The following is a 25,610-nucleotide window of genomic DNA, read 5'->3' on the forward strand; positions in this document are numbered from 1 at the left end:
CATAAACTTGGGGGGGGGGGGTCAGGCTGCCATTAACACAACTTGATTTTCTTTTGAACAAAAGCTTAAAAAGTATGCTTCATTTAGACAACTAAATCTGCAGCTTGAAAACAAAACTGTAAGGAAATAAACAGCTTGGCTTAAGTCTTTAGCTTAAGATGAAAACGAAAGTTATGTACTTTCCATACCGCTAGATCCATGTAGCCTTCCATCACCCTCAACTGACTGGTTATCAGATCCGTACCATCAGATGTCAGCAGCTTCTAGACATCTGGATCCTAGAATCCCCCTCTACCAACTCAATACCTCAGATCTAGTTGCCTAATACAGTGAGATCCCTTGTTACTCAAATAAGCATATGGACATAAGCATTTGGAAAAGGAATACAGTGGATTGTGAGAAAGACAAAGCTCTAGGAAGATCCACTGTCATGAATCAGGGAGTTCACAGCTACCCAAAACCTGGGAAGTTTCAAGGGAGGATATTCTGGAGAATGGTGGGATCAAACAAAGCCATAGACCTGCACGGCAAATCCAATTTGGAATGGGATATGAAAAGTACGCACCGTGAAACATGCGACTGCAGCACACATGTCCAACAGAACTCTGGAAGAGAAATATGTGGAGGTAGCAACCACTCTAGCAGAATGAGCTTTAGAGCTGAAAGGTAATGCTAATCCTTTTGCTTTAAACACAAGGAGATACACTCAACTACCTGGAAAGTGGTCACCTTAAAAACTCCTTTTAACAACTTAACCTGACTGAAAGACAAAGAGCTGGTCTGTTTGTCTGTAAAATGTAGGCAGAATCTCAACTGACGAACAGCCAACAAATGCAGTGTACACTCTCCTATGTTAGAGAAATTCATAAAGAAAACTGATAAGTTAATGGTCTGATTCAATGTAAAATCAGAGACCACCTTGTGAAGGAATCTGGAAGGGTAGGATGGTTTGAAGGGACAACCTTTCTTTGTGAAAAATCAAATGAAGTCGCTTACAGGAAACATCTTAAAGCACTGAAATCCTTTAAGCAGAGTTAACTGCTACCAGAAAAAATTGTTTTTCAAGAAAGGTACTTAAATTCCGCAGAGGCATCAGGTTCAAAGGGGGGGTTTGGTCAAAGCCTGGAGTAAGAACGTAATATGCAGAGGTGGAACATGGTCCCTTAAAGGAGGGCAAAGGAAAAAAGAACCCTTAAAACTGGATGAGTCTTACCGGACAGGTGGGAAATGGAGGTCTGGAAAAGGTTCCAGTACCACAAGACAGTATCAAGTGAGGCCAGAGAAAGGGAACCACACTTCTAGAGAGCAAAGGGAGCAATGAGGATAACCCTAACCTTGCACCTCACAGCTTCCTGAAGAAACTCTGGTATGAAAGGAGTGGGGAGACGAGTATATAGAAAACCCCACAGACCAAGTGTGGACCAGAGCATCACTTGGGGATATACCCTCCTCAGGGATAAGTTATCAGGCAAAGTAGATGCTGCACTTGAGTTGGACGAGGCTGCAAACAGTTCACAACATGGCTGGCCCCAGTGGCTGAAAATCTGGGCAGCCGTGGCTTTATTTAGGAGACTACTCGTGAGGCAGGAGAACAGACCAGAAGAGTCAGTTTGCTAAAACCTTTGCTTCCCCTCAGATGTGCACTGCAACCAGAAAGAACTGGGAAGACATCACCCACAGCCAAACCCTCATGGCTTCTCAACATAATGGGTACAAGCATGCTGCCCCATGTTTTGATGTACCAGACTACAAACAGGTCTGCCTGAATTAAAATCATACCCCTTGGCAGGAAGTCCTGAAATCCCTGCAACACAAGGATGGTCCTCGTCTCCAGGACACTTATGTGAAGACTGGCCGCTGAGGTGGTCCACATGCCTTGGGCTGTCTTTCCCTCAAAATGTCCCTGCCCCACACCAGGGAGGCATCCACAGTCACTGTGGCTTGAGGAGACAGACATTAGAGGAGTGTCCAACCATCACCACTAGTGAACATGTTGCCTGTAAATACTGCTGAGACAGATGAGGAAATGCATGGGGTGGAATAACACAGGACACTGAACTACAGGAGGCCACTAACACTCACATAGAATCTAGTAGGAAGGCAAGAGGAACAGCTATCATGAACCCTAGGAGACAAAGGATGCACCTGGCTGGAACTTTCTGGTGGTAGAGAACTGCTGACACTTATTGCTGGACATGATTCTGGACTCTGGGAGATTGGCCATGTGTAAAGTAGTAGCCAGGTGAGACCGTATGAATTTTGCCACAGAAATGGGTGTTAGTTTGGGCCTTCACACTTCGATTGTGACTCCTAATTGGATGCAAAGCTGGAGCAAGATATCCTATGCTTGGACTAGTTGATTCCTGGTGCCAGCAACTATTGCCATGAATTTGGTGAACAGCTATGGAATTGTGGTTTGAACAAAGAGCAGCACCCTGAAATGAAGCTGACTGGCTCCCAGCTGAAAACAGCGAAACCTTTAGAACCACCTGGCTATTTTTGTGTGATAGTATGGGTCATGAAGCTCCACCAAAAGCGCCAGCAGCCTCCCTTGGCCCTGGAATTTTGTCTATTTCGCATACTGGTTCAGGTGGCTGAGGTCCCAGTTTTTCGCTGGAACCAAAAAGAATCTTGAATAGATTCCATATCCTTGCTGGTCTAGTGTAACATCCTCGATGACTCATTTGTCTAGTAGCTGATTATCTCCTGGGCTGCAACTTTCCTCTGCGGTGGTTGCACTTTGGGAGTTTTTTGTTCAAAGTGGGGGAGAGAGACAAAGGGTATAACTTTTTGCACCCATGAATCTTGGATGATGGCTGTCCGGGCTGCATGCTGCAGACACAACTGCCCTGTCAAATGCCCCCAGAGTGCAGTCAGGAAAGTCTTCAGGAGCACTGGAAAAGATTTCTGGTGAAGGGGCCAAGAAAAGTACAGTTGTGTACACTTGCCATAAATGTAGATATTCGAGTGTATTCACTGTTGCAGTCATTACATTTGGGTTATCTGCTTGCAGGTAGCCCTCAGTAGGCCTGATTCACAAAGTCTTGGGTGCTGCGTCAGTTGCTGTCCCTTCTTCCATGACGTCAGGTCGTCAGGGGTATAAAACATGCAGCAGACACCATTACATTAGTTTTTCTTGCCCCAGATGTCAGGTGCCCCCTTAATGGGAAGCAATTAAACATAAAAGCACAAAGATATACCTCCAACAAAAAAGCAAATACACCAAAAAGGCTTTTAAGCATAGTAAAGGAAAGTAGAGGTATAGCTAAAGAAGTTAGGGGGCTGGAGGGAGGGTAACCAGGACTGCAACAGTGAATACACTCGAACATCTACATTTATGGTAAGTGTACACAACTGTACTATGTTCTTCGTGTTTCACTGTTGCAGTCATTACATTTGGGAAGATTCCCAAAGCTATGGTTGGGAGGAGGAATTTAGATAGCATTAGGGCCAGCTATAAGGCCATGCAAGACTGCAGTGGCAAAGCCAGCTCTGGATTTAGAGAAAACTAGCAAATGATAATGCCTGGTGAAAGTTTGTGCAAAACTCCAGGTAGCAGCTTCTAGGATGCCCCTGGTAGGGACGTCTCTGAGAAAGGCTGTACAGGGTGGAGCGAGATCTGATCCCCTGGGGGAAGAGGTTTTCCATGGTGATTACAGCAGAAATTAATGCAATGACATCCACTTAGAAATGGTTTGCTTTGAAATAGCCTTCCCCTCTGCCCTGCAGCAAATGCCACCAGCAGTTCAGATTTCCTTTGAGGTTTAGTCCTGTCCAAGTAGAATCTAAGTTGTCTGTGCACATCTAAGGAATGCAGTATCCGTTCCCCTTTATTCTGTGGATTGGGAAAAAAGGTTGGCAAATGAATGGACTGATTAACAGCCACACTGGATACCATCTTAGGCATGAATAATGGATTGGTTTTGAGGGACACCCTGTCCGTATGAAAGATGATGAAAGGTTCCACTGCCATAAGGGCCTGTAATTCAGATACCCTTCTAGCTGAAGTGATTGCTAAAAGGAAAGCTGTTTTCCAAGAAAGAAATTTTAAGTCTGCAGTAGCAGCTGGCTTGAAAGGAGGTAGAGTGAGTTTCTCCAAGACAAAGTTAAGGTCCCAGGCTGGGGTTGGAGCTCTCCTGGGTGGTCTCAAATTTTTGGCCCCTCAGAGAAACTGCTTGAGCAGTGGATGAGAGAAGAGGGGAGGTTCTGTGTTACAATGAGCGGAAATGGCTGAGGCATGTGGATTTTAATGGAGGAAAAAGACAGGCCCTTGTGAAGCATCTCAGTTAAGCATTGTAAAATCTAAGGTAAACTGGGTGCTGCTGGGCTCATCCCTGGAGACTGGTTCCAGGCACAGAATCTTTTATATTTTTCAGCATAAGATTTTCTAGGACTAGGCCTCCTTGCCTCTAAAATGATATCCATCACAGGTTTGCTGAGGGATGGTAGAGAGATTAAGTAATTAGCTAGACTGCAAAGTTCAGTGTTGGAAGCGGAGGGTGCAGAATCTGGTTTTCCTGCTGAGACAGCAGGGAAGGAGTCTGAGGCAGGTGCCATGGAGATAACCGTGGCACACTGTGTAGGAGGGGGTACCAGTGTTGGCGCGGCCGGTCTGGAGCAATCAAAAATCATCCTTAGTTTGCCCAGTTTGATTTTTAGTAGTACTTTGGAGAGCAGAGGCAGAGGGGGGGGGGGCATAGACCGATAGGTTTTTCCAGTTGAAGGACACAGCATCCACTTTCCAGGCTTGTTTGTGGGGAGTCCTTGTGCAAAATTTGTCCAACTGGTAGTTCTGGGGAGAGGCAAACAGGTCTATATCTGGGCTCCCCCATTTGCTTGTCAACATGTTGAAAATCCTTGATTCCAGTTTCCACATGTGTGGGTCCATGAGGTTTCTGCTTAGTTCGTCTGCCAGTGTATTTAATTTTGCTGGCAGGAATTGAGCTTGAAGGAGCACTTGGTAGCTCAAGGCAGTGTTCTACAATGCCATGGCTAGTCTGCAGAGGGGGTAAGAATGTGTACCCTCCCCTGCTTGTTTATGTACCACATAACGGTGGTGCTGTCCGTCTTTACCATTAGTTGTCCTGGAAGAATGTGGCCCTTGAAGGGTGTCAGAGCATTCTGTATAGATAACATTTGTTTTTGATTGATATGCAGGTGCATCTGACTTGGGTTCCATTTGCCCTGAATGCACTTCCCTGCCAAGTGAGCCCTCCATGCATAGTCTGATGCATCTGTTGTTAGGGTTTGGGCGGCAGGGGGTGGTGTGAAAGGTAGTCCCTTGTTTTGATGGCAGGCCTCTGCCCACCAAAGGAACTCTAGGCGTAGACAAGGTATGACAGGAATCATGGTTTCTAGGTCTTGAGAATGTTGACACCATAGGCTTTTTAGATACCACTGTAGTTTCCTCATATGCAGTCTTGCATATGGAATTAGAAGAATGCAGGAGGCCATGAACCCCAAGGCTTGCAGTATTTGTCTTGCAGATAGCAGGGTTTTTGTGGCCACTTGTCTGAAGTAGGTTGTCAAATGAATTTGCTTTTCTGGCGTGATGCAAGCCATCTGGGAAGTTGTATTCAAGCTTGCTCCCAGGAATATAATTTGTTGACAGGGTACCAGATGTGATTTCTTTCCGTTTATGGTGTACCCCAGACAAGTTAGAACCCTTTTTACAAAGGCCAGATGATTCAAAAGTATGTCCTGGCTTTCTGCCTGAATTAAGACAATCATCCAGGTATGGGTATATTTGAATATTTCTTTGCCTGCAAAATGCAATAACTGGAGCTAGGCACTTTGTGAATACCCTGGGCGCAATTGGCAAGCCAAGGGGCAGTGCAGAGAACTGATGGTGCGTGTAGCCTGCTTTGAAGCATAGGTATCTTCTGCAAGATTCCCTGATTGGGATGTGCAGGTATGCTCCTTTTAAATCTAGTGTTGCCAACCAGGCATCTTTGCCTAGCACAGGAAGTAACTGGTGAAGAGTCAGCATCTTGAAGTTTGGAATCTCCAAAAAGGTGTTTAGAGTAGACAGGTCCAGGACAGGACGCCATGAATTTTCTTTTCTGGGTACCAGGAAAAGTCCCGAGTAGAAACCTTGTCCCTTTTCCTCTTCTGGTACCAGTTGAATAGCCCCCATGCTTAAGAGAGAAAGAAAGTGCTTGTTTTTGGGCCTCTGCCCACTGATTTGGGGGTAGGCTCGGCCACCCACTTGGTGTTGGCAACGTGTGGAAGTGAAATCTGTATCCCTGGGACACTATATTTAAAACCCATTTGTCCTGGATAATGAGTTCCCAATTCTTTGCATGAAGAGCAATCTTTCCCCCAAAGGGGCAGTCAGTTGATAAGTGCTTGGAAATTTTTAAAGGAAGTTACTGAGACAGTTTACCATAGGGGGGAGTCTTATTATTCCCAGACTTGAAGTGGAGCCCCCCCACCACCACCACTGCTTAGTTCTGTGAGTCCCCTGGGACTGAAACCTGGGGGTTTTGCTGTATCTGGGTTTGGCTTGAGAAGACCTGGAAGGGGCTAAAAAGGACCAATTCTTAGAGGGCCAGTGCCTACTAAATCTAGGAGGCTGAACTTTAAAAAAAAATCTTTAACAGTTTGCATAGATTTAGCTTCATCTTCCATCTTTTTAAGAACTTCCTCAGCCTTATTGCCAAACAGGAGGTCCAGATTTAAAGGAGCATCCAACAATTTAGCTTTAACATGATCAGGCAAAGATTGCTCCTTAAGCCAAGCATGCCTTCTGAGCAGAGACCCAGTAACAGCAGCCCTGCAAGAGGCCTCTAATGAATCAAAACCACACTGCAAAGTATGTTTTCCAACATGTTTGGCAGAATGCATTCAATCCTGTAATTCTTTACTTTCCACACAGTCAGGAATCAACATCACTTTCTGTTTATGCAGTCCAATAACATGTTGCTGATATTTTAACATATGAAACTGGCAGTTTAAAGCCCTAATGGCCAAGATTACAGAAGTGTAAACCTTCTAACCCCATCTATCCAGCGCCCTGGAGTCTATATCAGAAGGGGTAGGATTTTTAGCAGTAGAAGCCTTAATGCCCTTGGGCTCCAGTGAAATAGTCTCTGGATCTGCAATAGGATTTTTGAAAAGGAACCTGTGGGACTCAGGGACCCTGTAGTATCGGTCAGGTTTTCTGGGAGCAGGAGGCAGGGAATCAGGGGCCAAACTAGATTCCGAGAAAGCATCAACAATGTTTAGTACAGGAGGAACAGCTAAAGGCCTATGCTGAGGTAGGAGAAGGAAATCCCCAAGCCTCTTTTTTGAATCAGAAAAATCCTGGCTTTACCAGTGGAAATGCTCCCTTAGAGTATGTAAGGTTTCCCCAAAAGAAAAATCCTCAGGAGGGGAAGCAGAGGGAATAGAGTCTTCTGCATCAGAATCCTCATAGGTAGATAAGGGTAAATCCAGAATCCTCTAAGTAGATAAGGGCAAAAACAGATCATTAGAAGAGTCAGAAAAAACAGAATCCTGATCAGAATATTCATAATCAACTTCAGTCCTAGGCCTCTTAGAAAGGGGGGGGGTTGGCTACCCCTGATTAGAGTTATTAGATCTTCAGCCATTCTTATCATTTGTTTTTTAGGTCTAGAGGCCTGAGCATGTGGCCTGGGCTTCGTTTTTTTAGACATGGATTGAGATTTAGACCCAAGTAAAGAAGGAGGCGTCAGTTTAATATGCAAGTCTGCAGGCCTGAACACACCCTCAGAAGCCAGTGCCTGCACAGCAGCTCGGGACCCATCCAAGGTAGAGACATCCGCGGGTTTCATAGTTGAAGCATCTCGCGGCATACCGGACTCCGAATGGGTCTTAGTAGAGGCCTGCAAATCAGAAGCAGCGGGCATCAGGGGCTGCAAAAGCACCTCACTGAGTACCGGCGAATTGGCGACTGGCTTAGGAGAAGCGCCGTCGGCAGTTCTGGACCTCGGCGGCCTGTCTCTGTCTTTATCTTTGCGTTTTTTTTCAGAATACCGGTAGTTGGATGGCTAACCGATGACATTTCTGGATAATTAAACAGAGAACCGAAATATTCAGAGGCGAAAATATACAGACGATGGATAGTGCGCTGATTAAATAAAGCACAAAACTGACAGCAAGGTACGTTGTGGTCAGGGTCTAGGCAAGGAATACAGTACGAATTAAAATCTTTATGAGGTATTTGCTTTCCACAAGTAATGCAATTATTAACTTTTACTGACATCGGTAAGGAGCAAGAAAAAGTTTCCCCAATGGGGTACTTAGCTTTAATTGAAGACTTCGGTTCTGAAACTCAAAAATGAAAATTTCAGGATTCGGCCAACCGGCACTTGCAAACTGCTTCTGCTTCAGGCACCGCACGGCAAGAAAGACTGATGTAATGGCGCCGGCTGCATGTTTTATACCCCTGACGTCATGGAAGAAGGGACAGCAACCGATGCAGGACCCAAGACTTTGTTAAATCAGGCCGACTGAGGGCTACCTGCAAGCAGATAACCCAAATGTAATGACTGCAACTGTGAAACGGGAAGAACATCCCTTGGTTCTGTGGGCCACAGCTGCCACAAGAGTGACAAACCAAGGGTTTCTGGCCCAGAAATTGTAGTTTATTGGCTGTTTGGGGAGTTTTTCCATATCTTTCAACTTTCTGATTTCAAAGCCCACATTTGCGCTTGCCTCCCGCCTTTCCTGTAACTAGTCTAGTCCAGATATCCAGGACTGTTGGTAAGCTTCTGAGTGGTGCCAAAGTCTGCTCTTCAATTTTTCCCTTAGATCTGCTAGTTCTCTCCTCTCATGCACTTTTACTGGCTTATTAGTTTAGCACTCTACCACACTACTTGTAGCAATTATTGTAGCACACAAATGTTACCAATACTAAACGTTCTACAACAGCGGCAGAGAGAAAAGGGAGACTTGAGTGGATTAAGTACCTCTGTTTTGCTTTTTATTGCTTATTTTGGCTAGCTGCATTACTCCGAGCGGTTTTTTATTGCTGCACTTTAATTGATCTTTTTAAGTGTTTTTTCATCTATATAATTGTAAAGGGCTACACACTCAAGTGAGATAGCCTTTTCCTGCTTTAAGAGTGTTTTTTTTTACTTGTATCTGCTCTAACTTTTTTTTTTTTTCCCAAAAGAAAAGAAAAAAAAAATCCTTTTTCTGTACTCGTTTCCCACCTTTCTAGAGCTAGCAGAGTCCGGTTTTCAGATTTTGCTGAATTCGGGTCTATATTACGTGATCAAACAGTCAAATGTTCGAACACATAATAAATCGAACTGTCAGAATGTCGAACAGTTCAATGGAGATCTCCGTACAGTGCAGACATGTACGTTTTCCATTGTCTGCACTATAGTGCGAACTCGGAGTTGGTATAAGTAGCGGGGGGTGTGGGGGGTGCATGGGGGGCTTGCCCCCCTGCTTAGAGCATTTTAATGGTTTGGGTGTTTTTCTTTTGCGTTAGACATTACGGCGTTTCAACATTTAGTGTTAGATTATTACATGTTCGAACATTTGACTGTTCGATCACGTAATATAGACTCGCCAAATTCTGGGTGGTTTGTAAGTTTGTGTTGCCCAGACCGTTCTGAGACAGAGGGAAGCTTGGCTGTTCATCAGTGAGCGTGAGCTTTGAAACCGCGCCTGGAGGAGTGATTTCAGCTCAGAATCTGTAGTTTTATTGGCCGTTTTGGCCCATTTCTATTCCTTAGAGCTTTCTGTTTAAAAACCAGAGTTTGCACGGTTTTGCGCACCGCACAGCAGCAATTAACTGCGGTTAAACTATTTCTGGTGCCAGAAAGTCTGCTCTTCAGATATTCCCTTACAACTAGCCAGTCTTCTAGTTTTAGGGCTCAAAACAGCTCTTTCCCTTGAACGAGCCAGTCTTCTAGTTTTTGCACTAGTAACGGTTTCTGTTCCATTAAAACTAGCCAATCTTCTAGTTTTAGCACTCTAACTGTTCCTTGTGCTCTACACTTCTCCAACTCTCGCTACAAGCACTAAATCTACAAATTACTGCAGCACTCAACTTTCCTCACTAATCCAAGAGGAAATCAGCTCCCAATACTTAAGCACTAACCAGGCATGTCCAAGGGTCAGCTCCTGGCGTTTCCTTTTGTCCACGTGATGAATCCGGGCATCTTGGGGCAATGCAGCAATTGCCTCATGTACACTGACAAACCTCTCCTCCTACCACCCAACACTACAACCTGTGAGAGATGCACTTATATAGCCAAACTTAAAGCCAAGCTCTCTCAATCCAAGACTGGACTAGACGGTCAAGAGGAGGTAAACACCACACCACACTCAACACATAGTCCATCAAAACCTACACCCCCCAAAACCACACATAGTAATACAAAAAACACACACCTACATTCGCGGAGATTCTCAATAAAAATCTGCCCTAACAACAGAGACCTCCAAAGCTGAAATGCTTCAATCACCCCCCCAACACTACCCGAATACACAGCCCTCAAAATCAGTGTGCCACTCAACCTCAGCCATAAAGCAAAACAACGTACCCAGCATACTAGTCATTGGTGACTCTATAGTCAGGCACACTGATATCCCCCTCACCAGGCTGAACAAAGAGAAAGCCACTGTCAGCTGCCTGGTGGGTGCCAGGATCCGCCATATAATGCATGGACTCCGGTCACTCCACAAGTACAAGTATGACTATGTTGGAGTGAATGACCTGGACTACAAGAAGAGAGACACATGGAGGAGCTCTCTGACCATGTGACCCAGGCAGGTATGACACTAACCTTGAGTAGCATCCTGCCATCGCCCAGACTGATACCACAGTACAAGGACAAAATGATTGACTTCAACAATTGGGTAAGATTCTGGTTACATTCCAAAAGGGATCCAGTATCTGTCTGCCTAGGACGACATGACTGACAGGCTACAATGCTTTCCCAGAGATGGCCTGCACCGGTCACTGCTGGGATTCCGGATACTGGCTAAGGCTCTTGCTGGCTCTATAGTACCTTTTCTAAGCAAGGCCCAAAAGTCAAATGCACTACCATAGTAAACAAACAGGCGAAATCTAAACCTCAAAATGCACACACTCGAGGCTCTCCTTAAGATGGATAACATCGACATCTGTGCAGTGATGGAGACCTGGTTTAATGTTCCAGAGAGCACCCCTGCATTGCCAGCCTACAATTCTTACCAAACCTTTTGGCCACCCAATCCCGGCTGAAATACTAGAGGAGGATTAGTGTCCATATTCATAAAGGATATCCACACCTCCAGGCTAGTTGCTCAACATAATGCCACCGAAATTATCCAAGTACAATTAACACCGGGCAAGACTGCAATATAGGTTGTAGCGTGTTACAGGATCCCGCACCATGCCACAGGACACCCACTCCCATGTTTCTCGATATACTGGATAATATTAAGATAGAGCCCAATACCCTAATTTTGGGAGATTTCAACTACCGCTCCATCAACTGGGAAAACTACTCATGTACTAACTCATTTGCCCAATTTATTCTGAAATTCATCAATTCCAACATGCTGGATCAGCTTGTCCATACCCCTACCAGGGGTAGCAACATCCTGGACCTGGTCCACACCAGAGGTCAACTCCTCGCTGTCAGATCCGATCACAAGCTAATCACCCTAGACACCCATATCCCACCCCCCTCCCCATTAAGGAAACCACCGTAAAAAATTTCTCCAAAGCCAACTTCATGCTCAAGTCAAAAGTGGCAAACCTCATTACACCCACACAGATGGAAAATAATGGCACGACTGCTGAAACATATACAAATGCACTGTATAAGCACATACACGAGTGCATGGACCGTGCCATCTCCAACAGAACCAAGACGCTATCCTCTGGAAAAAGGAAGCCAATCTGGTGGTCCCCTGCCATAAAACAAGCTCTACAACAGAAAGAAGAAACTGTTGCAGAAGAGAGTAAAATTCCATGACTGCAGGAACTCCCTGGTCAATCTCAGCAAGAAGCGGAGATCCCTCAAAATCCTCCAAAGCTAGGTAAGAAAATAAAATTACCTTGGATTCTAAAGACAACCACAAAGCCTTCTACAGCCATGTCAAGGATCTCAATGGCAACACTCAGATCTGCTTTGAACTATAGCACAATGGCTGGCACTACATTTACCAAACCAACTGATATTGCTAAAATCCTGGCAGATATTCAGTGCTAACTTCATTCCCCCCCCCCCCTCACCGCACAGATCCCGGGAACTACCGCCCCATTAGCCTGACGAGCCTGGTCTGCAAGCCCATGGAACGCATCATCCTACAACTTATAAAACAAAGACATAGGTAAACCTCCAAACTCTGGACCCCACTCAGTTTGGGTTTGTAATGGGTAGATCATGCCTCCTAAACCTGACCGACTTCTTCAAAGCAGTCACTAGAGCCGTAGATGAGGGTAAGGTAGTGCACACAGCCTATCTTGACCTCACCAAAGCTTTCAACACCATCCCCCCACTCCGGTATTATAGATAAACTCACTGGACTAGGCATAAATCCCTATGTCGCAAAATGGGTGGCCAGCTGGCTCAGTGACAGAACCCACATAGTGAAAGTAGCAGACTCCAAATCAGACTTCAAACCAGTGACAAGCAGAGTACCACAGAGTTCGATCCTGGGTCCTCTTCTGTTAGTTATCTTCTTCTCTGAAGTCCAGGCTTATACAGCTGATCTCTGGCTAACGAAATTTGCATACGACTGTAGAATGCCCACATCCTTAGGTGAATCGATTTTATGGCTCCTAGTTTGCAAAGAGGCCTCACTGAGACTGATGCTTGGTGTCAAAAGTCAGGGCCTAAAGCTCAATGCCAAGAAGTGCAGTGTCATCCCCCTTTGGGAAAAACACCGTACCCATGAACTACCACATAGGCGGTAGCCTACTAAACACCGAAAGTGTGATAAGAGACCTTGGGACACAGGTGGATAGCCTCTCCTTTGATAATCACATCAACACAGTAGTGAGGAAATCCTTCTATGTGGCACACCTCATCACAAAGGGGTTCTCCACCAGAAAAAAAGAGGGGTCATCATTCCGCTCTACTCATCCCTTATTAGACCAGTCAGAGTACAACTGCCCATTTGGCATGTACCTCGCAAGACGTCGGCAAAAGCTGGAAAGGCCACAGAGACACCACTAAGGAGGATTACCGGCCTCAAACAGATGCCATACTCCGACCATCCCAAAGAACTCCAGCTCTACTCCGTCGCATATTGCCTACTCCGAGGCAACCTCTGCCTAATGTACAAAACCATGTCCAACCCAAACCTGATGGACATGCTACACCCCAATCTCTCCAAGCCACATGCTCCAGGGACCTAAACCTTGTCACCACAATTAACAGAACATGCTGGAGGGATAGATTCCTGTCCCAGAGACTTCCCCTGCTCTGGAATAGGCTGCCCATTCATGTCAAGCAAAGCTCCTAATTAGCCCTCTTTAAGAGCAATCTTGACAATTGGATGGGTAACCGGAATTTCACCCCGGGAATCACTGCTGTGGCTCTGCTCGACAGGGGCACAGGAAAACAATTGTCTTGGGTGGCGAAAGCCAGGGAACTCGTTTGGCTAAGCTTGTATAGGCCCTAGGGCCGATAGCCTAGTACTTCCCTATGATCCTATGAAATTCCTTACTTCCTCCCTTTGCCTCTGGAAGGCCTACCACCAGAAGTGTGTTGTAAAACCATGCGACTTAAAAGAATCATTGCTTCTTACTACCTTTCCGATTCATAGAAAACGTCCTTTGGAGGTGAAGTCTATTCCAGTAGCAGATGGGGCCTTGCCATCTTCCTCATTTCTAGGAAAAGTTGGTCTTGAAATGCACTGCAAAGCCACACAAACGCATCCAGGTATGATGGTGTACAGAAATGCTGGTGTCCACTGCTCTAGATGTGCCATCTGTTGTGCTGGACAATATGTGCATTGAAACATTAGAAAGTAACTAGAGTAGCCAACTGTGTACCCATGGTTTTATGGGACTACTTTGACAGTTCTTTGGTCAAGTCCCTCAAAGTCTGTTACATGGGCTAAATAAATAATTCAGCGCTCTTAATGTGAAAGTTATGGAGTCATAAACCTGCTTTCCAAACCTGTTCAGTACCCTAGACTCCCTGTTAAGGGGGATGGACAGTACAGCTCTCTTCTGAAAGCTCCTTTTTTTGGGGCCACCGCTATCACAATGGAATAAACATCAAGATCCTTGCTACAGTGTGGCCTGTCTTTAGGGTAGTCGGACCTTGTCCGATTTCTAGGAAGATTAGATAAAATCCATGAGTTAGACAACAGGAGGGACCACCTAGTAGCAGATGGGCCATCACCTAAGGCCAATTCCTCTGCGGAGGGAGTAATCAGTGGACCCTCCCCCCGCAGTCTTAACTTTAGAATGTCCCCAAAGGGGGCATCTTCCAGGGGGGGGGTCTAGGGGGAACCCTGCCCTTTATCAGAATCAGTATCCTCAGTGAGGAACTTCTGAGGGGAGTCCAAGTACCTCCATTTCCAAGTATGCTTCTTGTTTACTTCTGCAGAGGGAAAATTCAGAAGACATGGAAGCAGAAGGGAGTCCACAATGTGAACGGTCTCAAGGCCTCTAGAACCGTCTGTCTGATGGCAACAGAATGAGGAGTTAGTGTCGAGGATGTTAGCAGATGTTGGGGCGGTTCTGAGTGTGGTAGGGAAACTTGCTCTCTAGATTTGGAGAAAACTCCTACAAAAGGCCTCAAAAGCCAAAGTCGATCCTGTGGCCTTCCTTGTGAGATCTGAAGCAGGCACCAGAGCAGAGCTGTACAGCCCAAGTGAACACCGAGTACACAGTAAAGAAAAACATTATAAAAGATTGAATCAGTAGCAGTTGCCACCACCTCCTTATCCCCCCATTTTCTACATGGGGTCAGGGAATCATGTTAACTGTCATTTCTCTCGATTCGGTGCCACACTCCTGCCTTCTTCAACACTCATGCCCGACTGCCGCAGATCTTTTTTCACACAATCCATTCCACCTCTGCTGGATGTCCTTGTTTCCTCTTACCTGTCTGTCTCTCACAAATCTTTTTCACCGGATTGTCTTCTGCTTTCCTGCACGTATCCGAACCACCGCAATCTGTTCTTTGATCTTTTCTGCAAATGAACTACTGACTTCTGCTCTGATATTCTCATTTCTTCATCTGTCCCACAGTGTGCTTCCCACCACCCTTCTCAGGCACTTCATTGCCATTACCTCTAGCTTCTTCATCTGCTCTGCCTTTACTGCCCAGGTTTCTGTTCCATACAAACGTACTGGTGGCACCACTGTCTTGTACACCTTACTATTCAGCTTCATTGGCAAACTTCTGTCAAACACTACACCCGAGACTCTATGCCAGTTGGCTGCAATCCCTCTGATTCTAGCTTTGACCTCTTCAGACTTCCCTTCTCCTCAACAACCCCTCCTAGATACTTGAAGCTACCCTCCTAGATACTTGAAGCTATTTACCTGCCCCACTATCTCCATTTCTATCTCTGTTCTCAGCTTCTTCTGATTTCCCCAATCTGCTGCCATTACCATCTTATCTGTGCTTAGTTTCATCCCATGTGCCTTCAGTTTTACATTCCATTCCCCTATCCTTTGAAGTTCTTGCTCAGAGCCTGCCTGTAATGCCACATCGTCTGCATATAGTAACTTTGTTCTGCTCTCGCCAACCCGTTTGCTAATGTAGTCCATCACCAGTATGAACAGCACTGGGCTCAGAGCTGAACCCTGGTGTACACCCACTCCCACTGGGAACCCCTCTGTGTGGCCGAACACCGTTTGTACTTGAGTCACTGGGTCCTTGTACATAGCCTGTACTAATTCTACCAATGCTTCTGGAACTTCAAACCACTGCAGTACTACCCAAATCAACTTTCTTGGGACACTGTCATACACTTTCGCCACGTCTAGGAATGCCCAGCTGGTCTCTTTCCTCATCTCCAGCTTCTTCTCAACTATCACTGCAAACATCGGGTCAGTTCCGCTGCATCCCGATCTGAATCCGAATTGCTAATTTCCCATCTTACAATCCACTACTTTGCGTATCCATTTATCAATCACCCTCTCTAGAACTTTCATGCAATGTGATAGGAGTTTAATGCCGCTGTACTGCCTACAGTTGTGAATGTCCCCTTTGTTCCTGTACACTGGCACAAGTATGGTTATTCTCCAGTCATCTAGGATAAGCCTTTGTCTCTACGCTGCTATGAGTGCCTTCAAGAGCCATTTCTCCCCCATCTCCCCCAGCATCTTTATATCTGCTGTGACCTCATCTGAGCCTGTTGCTTTCCCGGACTTCATTTTTCCTTAGTGCTGTTCTCACTTCTTCTAAGGTGGGCTCCTCTTCTTCCCTCACTGTAGGCCGTTTCTGGGGCAGTGCAGCTTCTGCTGGGTTTTCTTCATTCAGAAGCTGCTGGAAATACTCCTTCCATCTGCCTTTGGATGTCATGTGAACTGGTGAGCAGGTTGTTGCTGGCATCCCTTATGAAGAGTGTCTGACAATCATCTTTATGTCTTTGCCTTGCAGCCTGATACAGAGTCACTTTCCACCTCCGATGCCCTATTTTCTTTTATTTTGCTACTGCAACTCCTTTCTTAGTTTCTTTGTTAGCCAACCAGTATTCCCTTTCTAGCCTGGTCAGTCTTTTCTATCTCCCATTTTTTCTACATTCCTTTCTTTTGATCACTTCCTGGACATCTGCATTCCACCACCAGCTTTCCTTATGTACTTTATTTGGGTTCCATACACTAGAGCGAATTTTCACTAATTCGAAATAGTGTATGGAATGCTCACTGCAGCAAAAGTGCACTTAATCGAACGTGCACTTGCGCAAAGTTCAGTACAACAAACGGGTGTTGCTTGCAGCCGATTGTGGCAACCAGTGGTTTATGCTGTGGGCAGACTTTCACTGGGAATAACTTTGCAAATGATTGAACATATATAAATAAAAATACTGTAGTACTGTAATACTACAGAAATTCAAGCCAGAGATGCATTATAATGTGACTGAATAGTAACACACGATACATACAAATGTGGATAAATTCTAAACAGAGAGGAGATTAAGGCAGGAGTTATAGCAACATATTAGAAGGTTAGGGGACTGCCCAAAGGACAGCACCTGCATTAATATTTCTTAAGGTCAGACTTCAACTGTAAACTGAATGTAGGAGAGGTCCTTTACATGTGACTGAAAACTTCCTACAGTGTGGGAGCAAGATTCAACATACCCACATGCACACAAAGTACAGTTTTGTACCTACCATAAATGTAGATGTTCGAGGATCCACATTGCTGCAGTCCTAACTATCGGGTAGTCCGCTGTCCAGACTATCCTCAGTCTTTTCTTGCCCCAGATGTCAGAAGACCCTGAAAAGATAAGGCCAAAACCAAAAATTCCAAACATACCTGCACCAAAAATATGTACAATATATACAAAATTACCAGAATATAACCTCACCTACACAACCACCCCTAAACACAGAGGGAAGGAGAACATCTACATTTATGGTAGGTACAAAACTGTACTATGTTCTTCATTCCACATTGCTGCAGTCCGAATCCCAAAGCAGAGGTAAGGAGGCTGGCAAATCATAAGGAAGCAGGAACTGACAACATGCCTTGCAAAATAGCTGTGGCAAAACCAGCCCTAGACTTAGAGTAGAGAGGAAGGTGATAATGCTTAGAGAAAGTATGCACTGAACTCCAAGTAGCTGCCTCCAAAATATCCTTAGTTGCCACCCCTTAGAAATGCTGTTGAAGTGGCAGTAGCCCTAGTGGAATGAGGCCTAATCCCAGCTGGAATCTCCTTGCCATGATGGGAATAACAAAATGCAATGCAAAACCCAATCCACCTAGAAATAGTTTGTTTTGACACAGGCTTGCCTCTGCGACTCAAAGCAAAAGAAACAAACAACTGCTGAGACTGCCTAAAATCCTTAGTCCTGCTCAACCTGTGTACATCTAAAGTGTGCAAAATCTTTTCCCTTTATTTTGGCTATCTGCATAGAAACTAGCCAAATGAATAATTTGGTTTAAGGCCACACTAGAAACCACCTTAGGCATAAAGGAAGGATTAGTACGAAGATACCCTATCCTTATGAAAATCAAAAAGGCTCTACCGCCATAAGGGCCTGCACTCAGAAACCCTTCTTGCAGAAGTAATGGCCAACAAAAAGCAGTCTTCCATGACAAGTATTTCAATTCAGCAGTAAAAGGTTGTAGAGTAAGTTTCTCCAACACAAAATTGAGATCCCAAGCAGGAGTAGGAGCTCCCTCTAAGAAATTGCTTGAACAAAGGATGAAAACAATGGTGGGTCACAATCATAGTGAGCTGAAATTGCTGCAGCATGAATCTTAATGGAAGAGAAAGACAAACCTTTGTCCAATAACTCAGTAAGATATTGAAGAGCCACACTCAAATTAGGCTCAGAAATTTCCATTTTTCAAGACACTTTCTCCTTGTACTAGGTCTTCTGGCTTCCATAATCACATTTAAAACTTGTTGAGGAAGTTGAGACCTGCTGTCTTTCAAAACAGAATATGCCAGGCTGTTAGATGAAGAGAGTGAAGCTTGACATTGAGCAGGTGACCGTCCCTCTGAGACAACAGGTGTGGAATCAGGCTTCCTTACCAGACTCCTCTCAGTAATGTACCAGTGCTGCCGCTGCCATCCGAGCTATTAAAATCATCCTTGGCTTGTCTTGTCTGACCTTTAGAAACACCTTTGGGAGAAGAGGCAGAGGTGGAAAAGCATACACATGAAGATTTTTCCAACTGAAAGAAAGAGCATCCACTTTCCAAGCTGTGTGATGAAACCTCTTTGTGCAAAACTTTGGCAGCTGGTGGTTTAGTGGAGAAGCGAACAGATCTATGTCTGGAGTTCCCATGACACTGACAATTTTGAAATACATGAAGATCCAGTTTGGGATCCATGATTTGTCTGCTTAACACATCTGCTAAGGAGTTCTGTGCTCCGCAGAAACCTTGCCTGAAGAGTTAGTTGCAAGCTGAGCGCGTCTCCCATATAATCATTGCTTGCCTGCACAATGGGTAAGAATGTGTTCCCCTTGTTTGTTGATGTACCACATGACAGTTGTGTTGTCTGTTAGAATCAACACCTGTCCTGGAAGAAGTAACTCCTTGAAAGCCATTAATGCAAACTGGACTGCTAACATCTCTTTCATGTTGATATGTAGATGCTGTAGTCTGGCAGGCCACTTGTCTTGTATCCACTTTCCATTTAGATGAGCTCCCCAAGCAATGTCTGAGGCATCTGTCGTTAGAATGGTCACAGAGAGTCCCTTGTTTAGGTGACATTCCTGAGCCCACCACAAAAATTCCTTTGAATGCAAGGTATTATTTGAATGACAGTGTCCAAATCCTGGCAGTGCTGTGTCCATACATTTTTGAGATACCATTGCAGCTTTCCTCATGCAGTGGGCATTTGGAAGCACCAGAATACAAGATGCCATGAACCCTAAGGCTTGAAGGACTGTCCTTGCAGTCAGCCCGGACTGAAGAGATAGTTGATGGAAGTAACTGGAAAGATTCTTTTGTTTGTCCGGGGTTAAAAAGGCCATCTGGCTGCTGTATTCAGTCTCACACCCAGAAAGCACATGTCTTGAGAGGGTACTTGGACTTTATTTCGCTCACAGAATACCCTAGGCATCTTAGCACTGCTATGACATATTCCAAATGCTGTAGAAGGTCTTCCTTTTCTTGAGCCAGAATCAGGCAGTCGCCCAAGTCCAAGGATAGATTTGAATTCCTTTTAGCCTGAAGTAAGCTATCACTGAGCCAGAACCTTTGTGAATACTAGATAAGCCAAAGGGCAATGCAGAGAACTGATAATGAGAATTTCCAGATACTTCCTGCAACTTAGTCTTATAGGCACATGAAGGTAAGCCTTCTGAGATCTAAAGTTACCATCCAGTGATCTTTGCCCAGCAGAGGTAAAAGCTGTTGTAACGTCAACATTTTGAACTTGGGAATGTCCAGATAAGTGTTGAGGATAGATAAATCCAAAATTGGTCTCCACGTGTTCCCCTTCTTCGTACTAGAACAGGCGAGAATAAAATCTTGGCCCCTTTCTGGCACAGGAACTGGCTGAATGGATTTGGAGCAACAGAGAAATTTGCTTGTGAGCCTCTGTTCTTTGTAAAGGAGGAATGTCTGGCATGCCTTTGAAAGGAGGCAAGGTCATTGGGTCTGCTTACGAAGGACTGACCCCCCGCCCTCACCAGAAGTCTGAGCATGGGAATCATAAGCAGGATAAGTCCATCCCTTAGTAGGCCAATTTCTACTAAACTTGGGGCTGCACCTGCAAAAATCCTTAACAGTTTGCATAGACTTAGCCTTGTCCTCCATTTTCTTTAAAACTGCTTCCACAGGCGAACCAAACAACACATCAGACTGTAAAGGAGCATCCAAAATCCTTGTTTTAACATGCTCAGCTAAATTCTGATCTCTCAACCAGGCGAACCAGTGGCAGCCACCCTCGAGGAGGCCTGCACAGCATCAAACCACACTGCAAGGAATGTTTACCCACCTGTTCAGACACATGAACTAAATCCTGCAACTCTTTACACTCAATACCTTCTGCCAGAGCATCCACCTTAGATTTCAATTGTGAAAGGAGATAATTCTGATATTTTAACATGTGAAACTGACACATGGCTAAAGTGGAAGAAGTATACACTTTCTTTCCCCATCTATCCAAAGCCCTTGCCTCTTTATCAGGAGGAACAGGATTTTTAAAACGAGAGGCCTTCACACCTTTAGGCCCCTGAGAGACAGTTTCGGTCTGCCCTAGGACTCTTAAAAGATACTTATGAGCTTCAGGCACCCTATAGTACCTATCCGGTTTAACTGGGGCAGGACCCAAAGAATCAGGATTCAGGGAAGCCTGTGGAAAAAGATGTTCCACCACATTCAGCACAGGAGGTATAGCTAAAGGCCTATGCTGGGGTAAAACAAGAATTCTTCCTGGAATCAGAGAAATCTTGACCTTCCCATTTAAAATGCTCCCTCATGGAATGCAGAGTCTCTGAAAATGAAAAATCCTCAGGAGGAGAAGCTGAAGGAGTAGAATCATCCACATCAGAATCAGAATAAGGAGGATACTCCTGCAAGTCTTCAGAAGACTCAGAAGCCTCGAACATTGCTCAAAACTCTCAAACTCAGGTTCCACCCTAGGCCTCTTATCAGGAGGGGCATAGAACCTCTAATCATAGTAATCAAATCCTCTGCCATTTTAAGCATATGTTTCTTAGGCAAAGACCCTGAAGCACTAGGAGAAACCCCCACTGAAGCTAAACTTGGCCTGCCTCTCAAGGAAGCCTTGGAAACAGAAGGAGGCTCTAACCACCTTAGGAAGAGAGGGAAGAACAGCCACCTGAGAAGCCCCTCAGCCTGGCCTACTTCCTGAGAGGATACATCCTGTAACAGTAAAGTCTCTCCCTGAGACTCCAAAGAAACTCCTGGCTGAACCTCCGGCTCCACTGAGTTTTCTAAAGAACCATCTTGATCCAACAACGTCCGTGCTTCAGGCCCCACAAGGTATACACACAACATGGTAATCCCTATGAGGTATCTGTTTCCCACAAGAAATACAGTTATTCACTTTTTCTGACATCCGTTAAATACTGAGGCAAGGTCTGAAACTCTGACTTCAGAAACTTTCAGAACGCCAAAAAATTGCTTCTGCATCATAGTTAGGACTGCAGCAATGTGGAATGAAGAACATCCACATCACAGAGGTGTGCAGATAAATATATACACAAGTTCATGTAGAGCTAACCTCAGAGTTATCAACACAGAAAAGTGCAGCCTGTGAGAAGTTAGCAATACTGACTGAGAAATAAACTAGAAATACTTAACTGGTTTAAGCAAAGTATGAATGACCCTCAGTCTCACCCCTCCCAAAAGAGATCTCGTCAAGCAAACAGGAAACTTATTTTCTACAGAGGTCTACAAACACTATAAAAGGTCATTTCATAACATCCCGCCCTATTCACCTACCTCACTCAGCAATATTGCTTAAACAAACAAAATCAGGACTTTTGTCATAGGTTAGTCTTTATGAAAAGAAAGAAAAATCTCTATAAAATATAGGTACAGATGCGATTCAAGACCAATAATCACAGTTACGGTCAACTTTAGGAGTTGAACTCTACTACTGTGCTGTGTCTGTAAACAGCTCTTTATGACAAACAGGACAATTCAAAGGTAATGATAAAAGGAACGTTTAATGCATCTCCTTTGTCAGCTACCTAATCTTACATGGCACCATTTTAATGCAGTCGCCAAAGATTAAGTGTTGCCAATTCCTGATATCAACTCCAACAGCACAACAAAGTAGTGCAAAGTCTCCCTCTGCCCTGCGACTGTAAATTATTTAAATTTCTTTTCAGCTTCACATCAAAAACCCATAACTTATCCCGGTGTGTAAAAATATAAGATGTACGAACCTCTCCACACGTAGCCTCCATGGTTTAACAGCAAAAAAACAATATTCACAGAACATCACCTCATGGGTGCCTCTGGCTTTATACTAGGGTCACTTCTGTTTGCAGCATTTACGAACATTGCATCTGTACTGTGCCACCCACCTCCATCACACAATACATTGAAGAATAGAATATTGTAAAGTTCTTAATCACACTTACCACCACCCTACAAAATTACATCTTATAATCATTAGCATTGAAAACTGAACATCCAATTCGTACTCAAGTTATACACAACTACTTACCAGCAGCACATTACCAATGAACTGACAATGTACAAACACAAACAAAAGTTCAGTGTTGCCAATTTTTTCACATCACCAATCTTCAGTTAAAGCTTGCACAACATTACCACCACCTCGTAACACTTCAAGCACGAATTAGACACGTTATAGCAGGGTTATCACTTTGTGACACCACTTGCTCACTAAGCCACGTGTCCACTTTCCTCCTAGTACTATCCAGTTTTTCTATTGCTTTAATATCTGCTACTCTTCTATATCCTGAGCTCATTCCACCACATTATACAGCCTTAAAAACAAGTCACAGTCTTTCACTCAGACCAGTAACAACTGAAACTCACCACAATTAACCATGCATTGCCAAGAAAACTTTCAATACCAATTTGAGTTAAGTCCATCACTAGCACCCCTAATCTTATGGTATTGCATTAAGTGTAACTTCTAACCAAACATGGGATTTGACTATAATGGACTCATTTCTTAACTGCTGCAAACTCCTAGAACTTGCGACCTCAAAATACTGGAAGATGTCTCTATGTATACAGCAGAATACATCTCCATTCAACCTGGGCGTTGCAGTGCCTCCTTCAGACAATATTAAAATTCACTTGAGAAAGTTTACACTCATCTTCACTACAAATACTAATATTTCATTACAACTCCAGTCCCTTAGTATCAAACTCTGAGGTTTTATGACTACAGACATCACTTGCCTCCACAACTTTTACTGTACACATGCATACACCTTTTCTCTTGCTGTAACAAGCAGCCTGCTGACCCACTAAGCTCTCTTCTCACGCAGATCATGAATCAATCAGCTACTGGTCACTGATGCAGACATACCTTAAAATGGACTGCGATTTACTTTAACTGACAACATGCTTCTGTTATATTCTGCACTACAACTCCACCATTACTCTATTATAATGTGCTCCTTAACTACAATTATACAATTACAGGTCACTAATTTAAAAACGTGGACGCTGACTGGACAGACCAACCAGCGTGTCTGTTGTAAATCGAACATATATCAATAGAAAAAGGTCTGGTCGCTAAAGCTCCATTGAGCAGACAGATTTTTTTCTATTGGAATATGCTATGGAGGGGACTAGTAAAATACAAGAAAAATCAGGTATATCCTGCAAAAGAAACAGAAACAGAAACATACCCGATTTTCCTTCTATTTCTGCACTACCCCTACTTAAATCTTGGCAGACTCTTGTGCCTCTCAACAGTGCTAATCTTCGCAGAAGGTCCACATTTTTTCCTCACAGTGCTAGTCTCTCTCACAAAGTTTTCTAGCAAGCCAAGGGGGTTGAAGTAGCTACTTAATGACCTATTTAAGATTTAATCTTCATATCCTTCAGAAAAACGCATGCAAAAAACAGCAAAGGAGATATGTACTCTACAAGCATGGGAAAGTAACTCCTACACGCATGCGCAGTACATCACAAAAGAATGGGAAACACGGAGCAGTTATACAAAAACATTACTTATTTAAAAAAGAAATTTACCTTTCTTAACATCATTGCATAATAGCAATAACCCACTTGTGGGATGCTGCCAAACTGCTCTACATTTGTGAATGCAGTGTATAAATACTCACTGTATCCTGTAATATGTTCATATGAAACTTCTCTAGCTGGACCATTGCTAAAAGTGTGTCCTGCTTAACAAAACAAGATTACAAAGTACACATTCTAGGTCACAAAAGACTGCTACGTACCTGCATCCAAAAGAAAAGGCGCTTTGTTCCAGCTTTGAACTTCAGCACAAAGACCCTCCCAGTTGTGCACTGAGCAACCTTCTTAAACTCGCAATCATCGGGAAAAATAATAAGATCCTAAAAAAAAATAAAATTGCAGGTTACAGTGGAACACAAAAAGGCAGTGCTGCTACATCGACCTACTTAGATTACGCTTGCCAGCTGTGCAGGTTAGACAGTAATCCATTTACCTGTAAGACTTCGTTAAACACATGCACATGATACATCTGTGAACCAGCTAGGTCTCAGCTATGTCTACAATAACCAGAAGAGCATACAGATGGGGATTAGGGAAGAGGACCCAAACAGTACTACAACTTGCAGGGAATTCTGAAGAACAGAGCTTTAACATCACAACCCAGTCAAATTTCAGAAGCAGGAAAAGAAGGCCAATCGGATAAATAAATAAACATAATGGATAATACAAGACACTAACATGCAAATAGCTATAAAAGAACTCAGGACCAGCTATCTAATCACTCATTTATTAACAGAGGAAGCTCACTAGTAAAGCACCTGTTCTCATATGCAACATGTGATGATCTGGTTAAAAAAAGAAAGAACTGTGTAAGAAACTGTGTGGAAGATTTTCAGTCCATATATTTCTAGTTAATCACTGTATATTAATCAGATCAGACAATAGTAGTAGAAGTAGCGAAAGTAAACCCGTCAAGTCAAAAAACAAAAAGTAATAGAAAATATATAATTGCACGGCATTACTAAGTATTCGAAAGTAATCCAAGCAAGGCAGGCAGTCTGTTACCAGTCGAAAATCCTGTACATCAGGCATGGGAGTGGTTTATTGCACTGTAAATCTTTAATTGTAATTGGTACATATGTTAAATTCCTTCCCCCCATCAGTGTGACATTCGATCTGGTCCTGCCCTACCTAGTAGCTGTCATAATAATATATAACCCTTATGTACTTTAAATAAAATTTATAATGATGTGGTACCTCTTATTTAACCAAATTAATAAGTAGATTATTAAGTCTGTGATTTTATCCAAGACAATATACTACATGGCTGGAAACATATCAACCTTAGTTCATTTGGCAATCAAAAAAATATATATATAT

General features: G+C 44.0%; 1 protein-coding gene across 1 annotated transcript in view; it reads right to left on the bottom strand.

Annotated features, from left to right (window-relative positions):
- The window catches only part of ADRM1 (ADRM1 26S proteasome ubiquitin receptor), a 420,397-nt gene that overhangs the window by 351,249 nt on the left and 43,538 nt on the right, over nucleotides 1–25,610 (bottom strand). Inside the window, exon 3 of the mRNA XM_044090413.1 lies at nucleotides 24,494–24,610. Within this exon, the coding sequence (XP_043946348.1) occupies nucleotides 24,494–24,610 (117 nt within the window). The remainder of the gene's footprint in view (nucleotides 1–24,493; nucleotides 24,611–25,610) is intronic.

This window comes from Protopterus annectens, chromosome 12.part0 (assembly GCF_019279795.1).
Source record: "Protopterus annectens isolate FY-2018-M chromosome 12.part0, PAN1.0, whole genome shotgun sequence".
Lineage (NCBI taxonomy): Eukaryota > Metazoa > Chordata > Ceratodontiformes > Protopteridae > Protopterus > Protopterus annectens.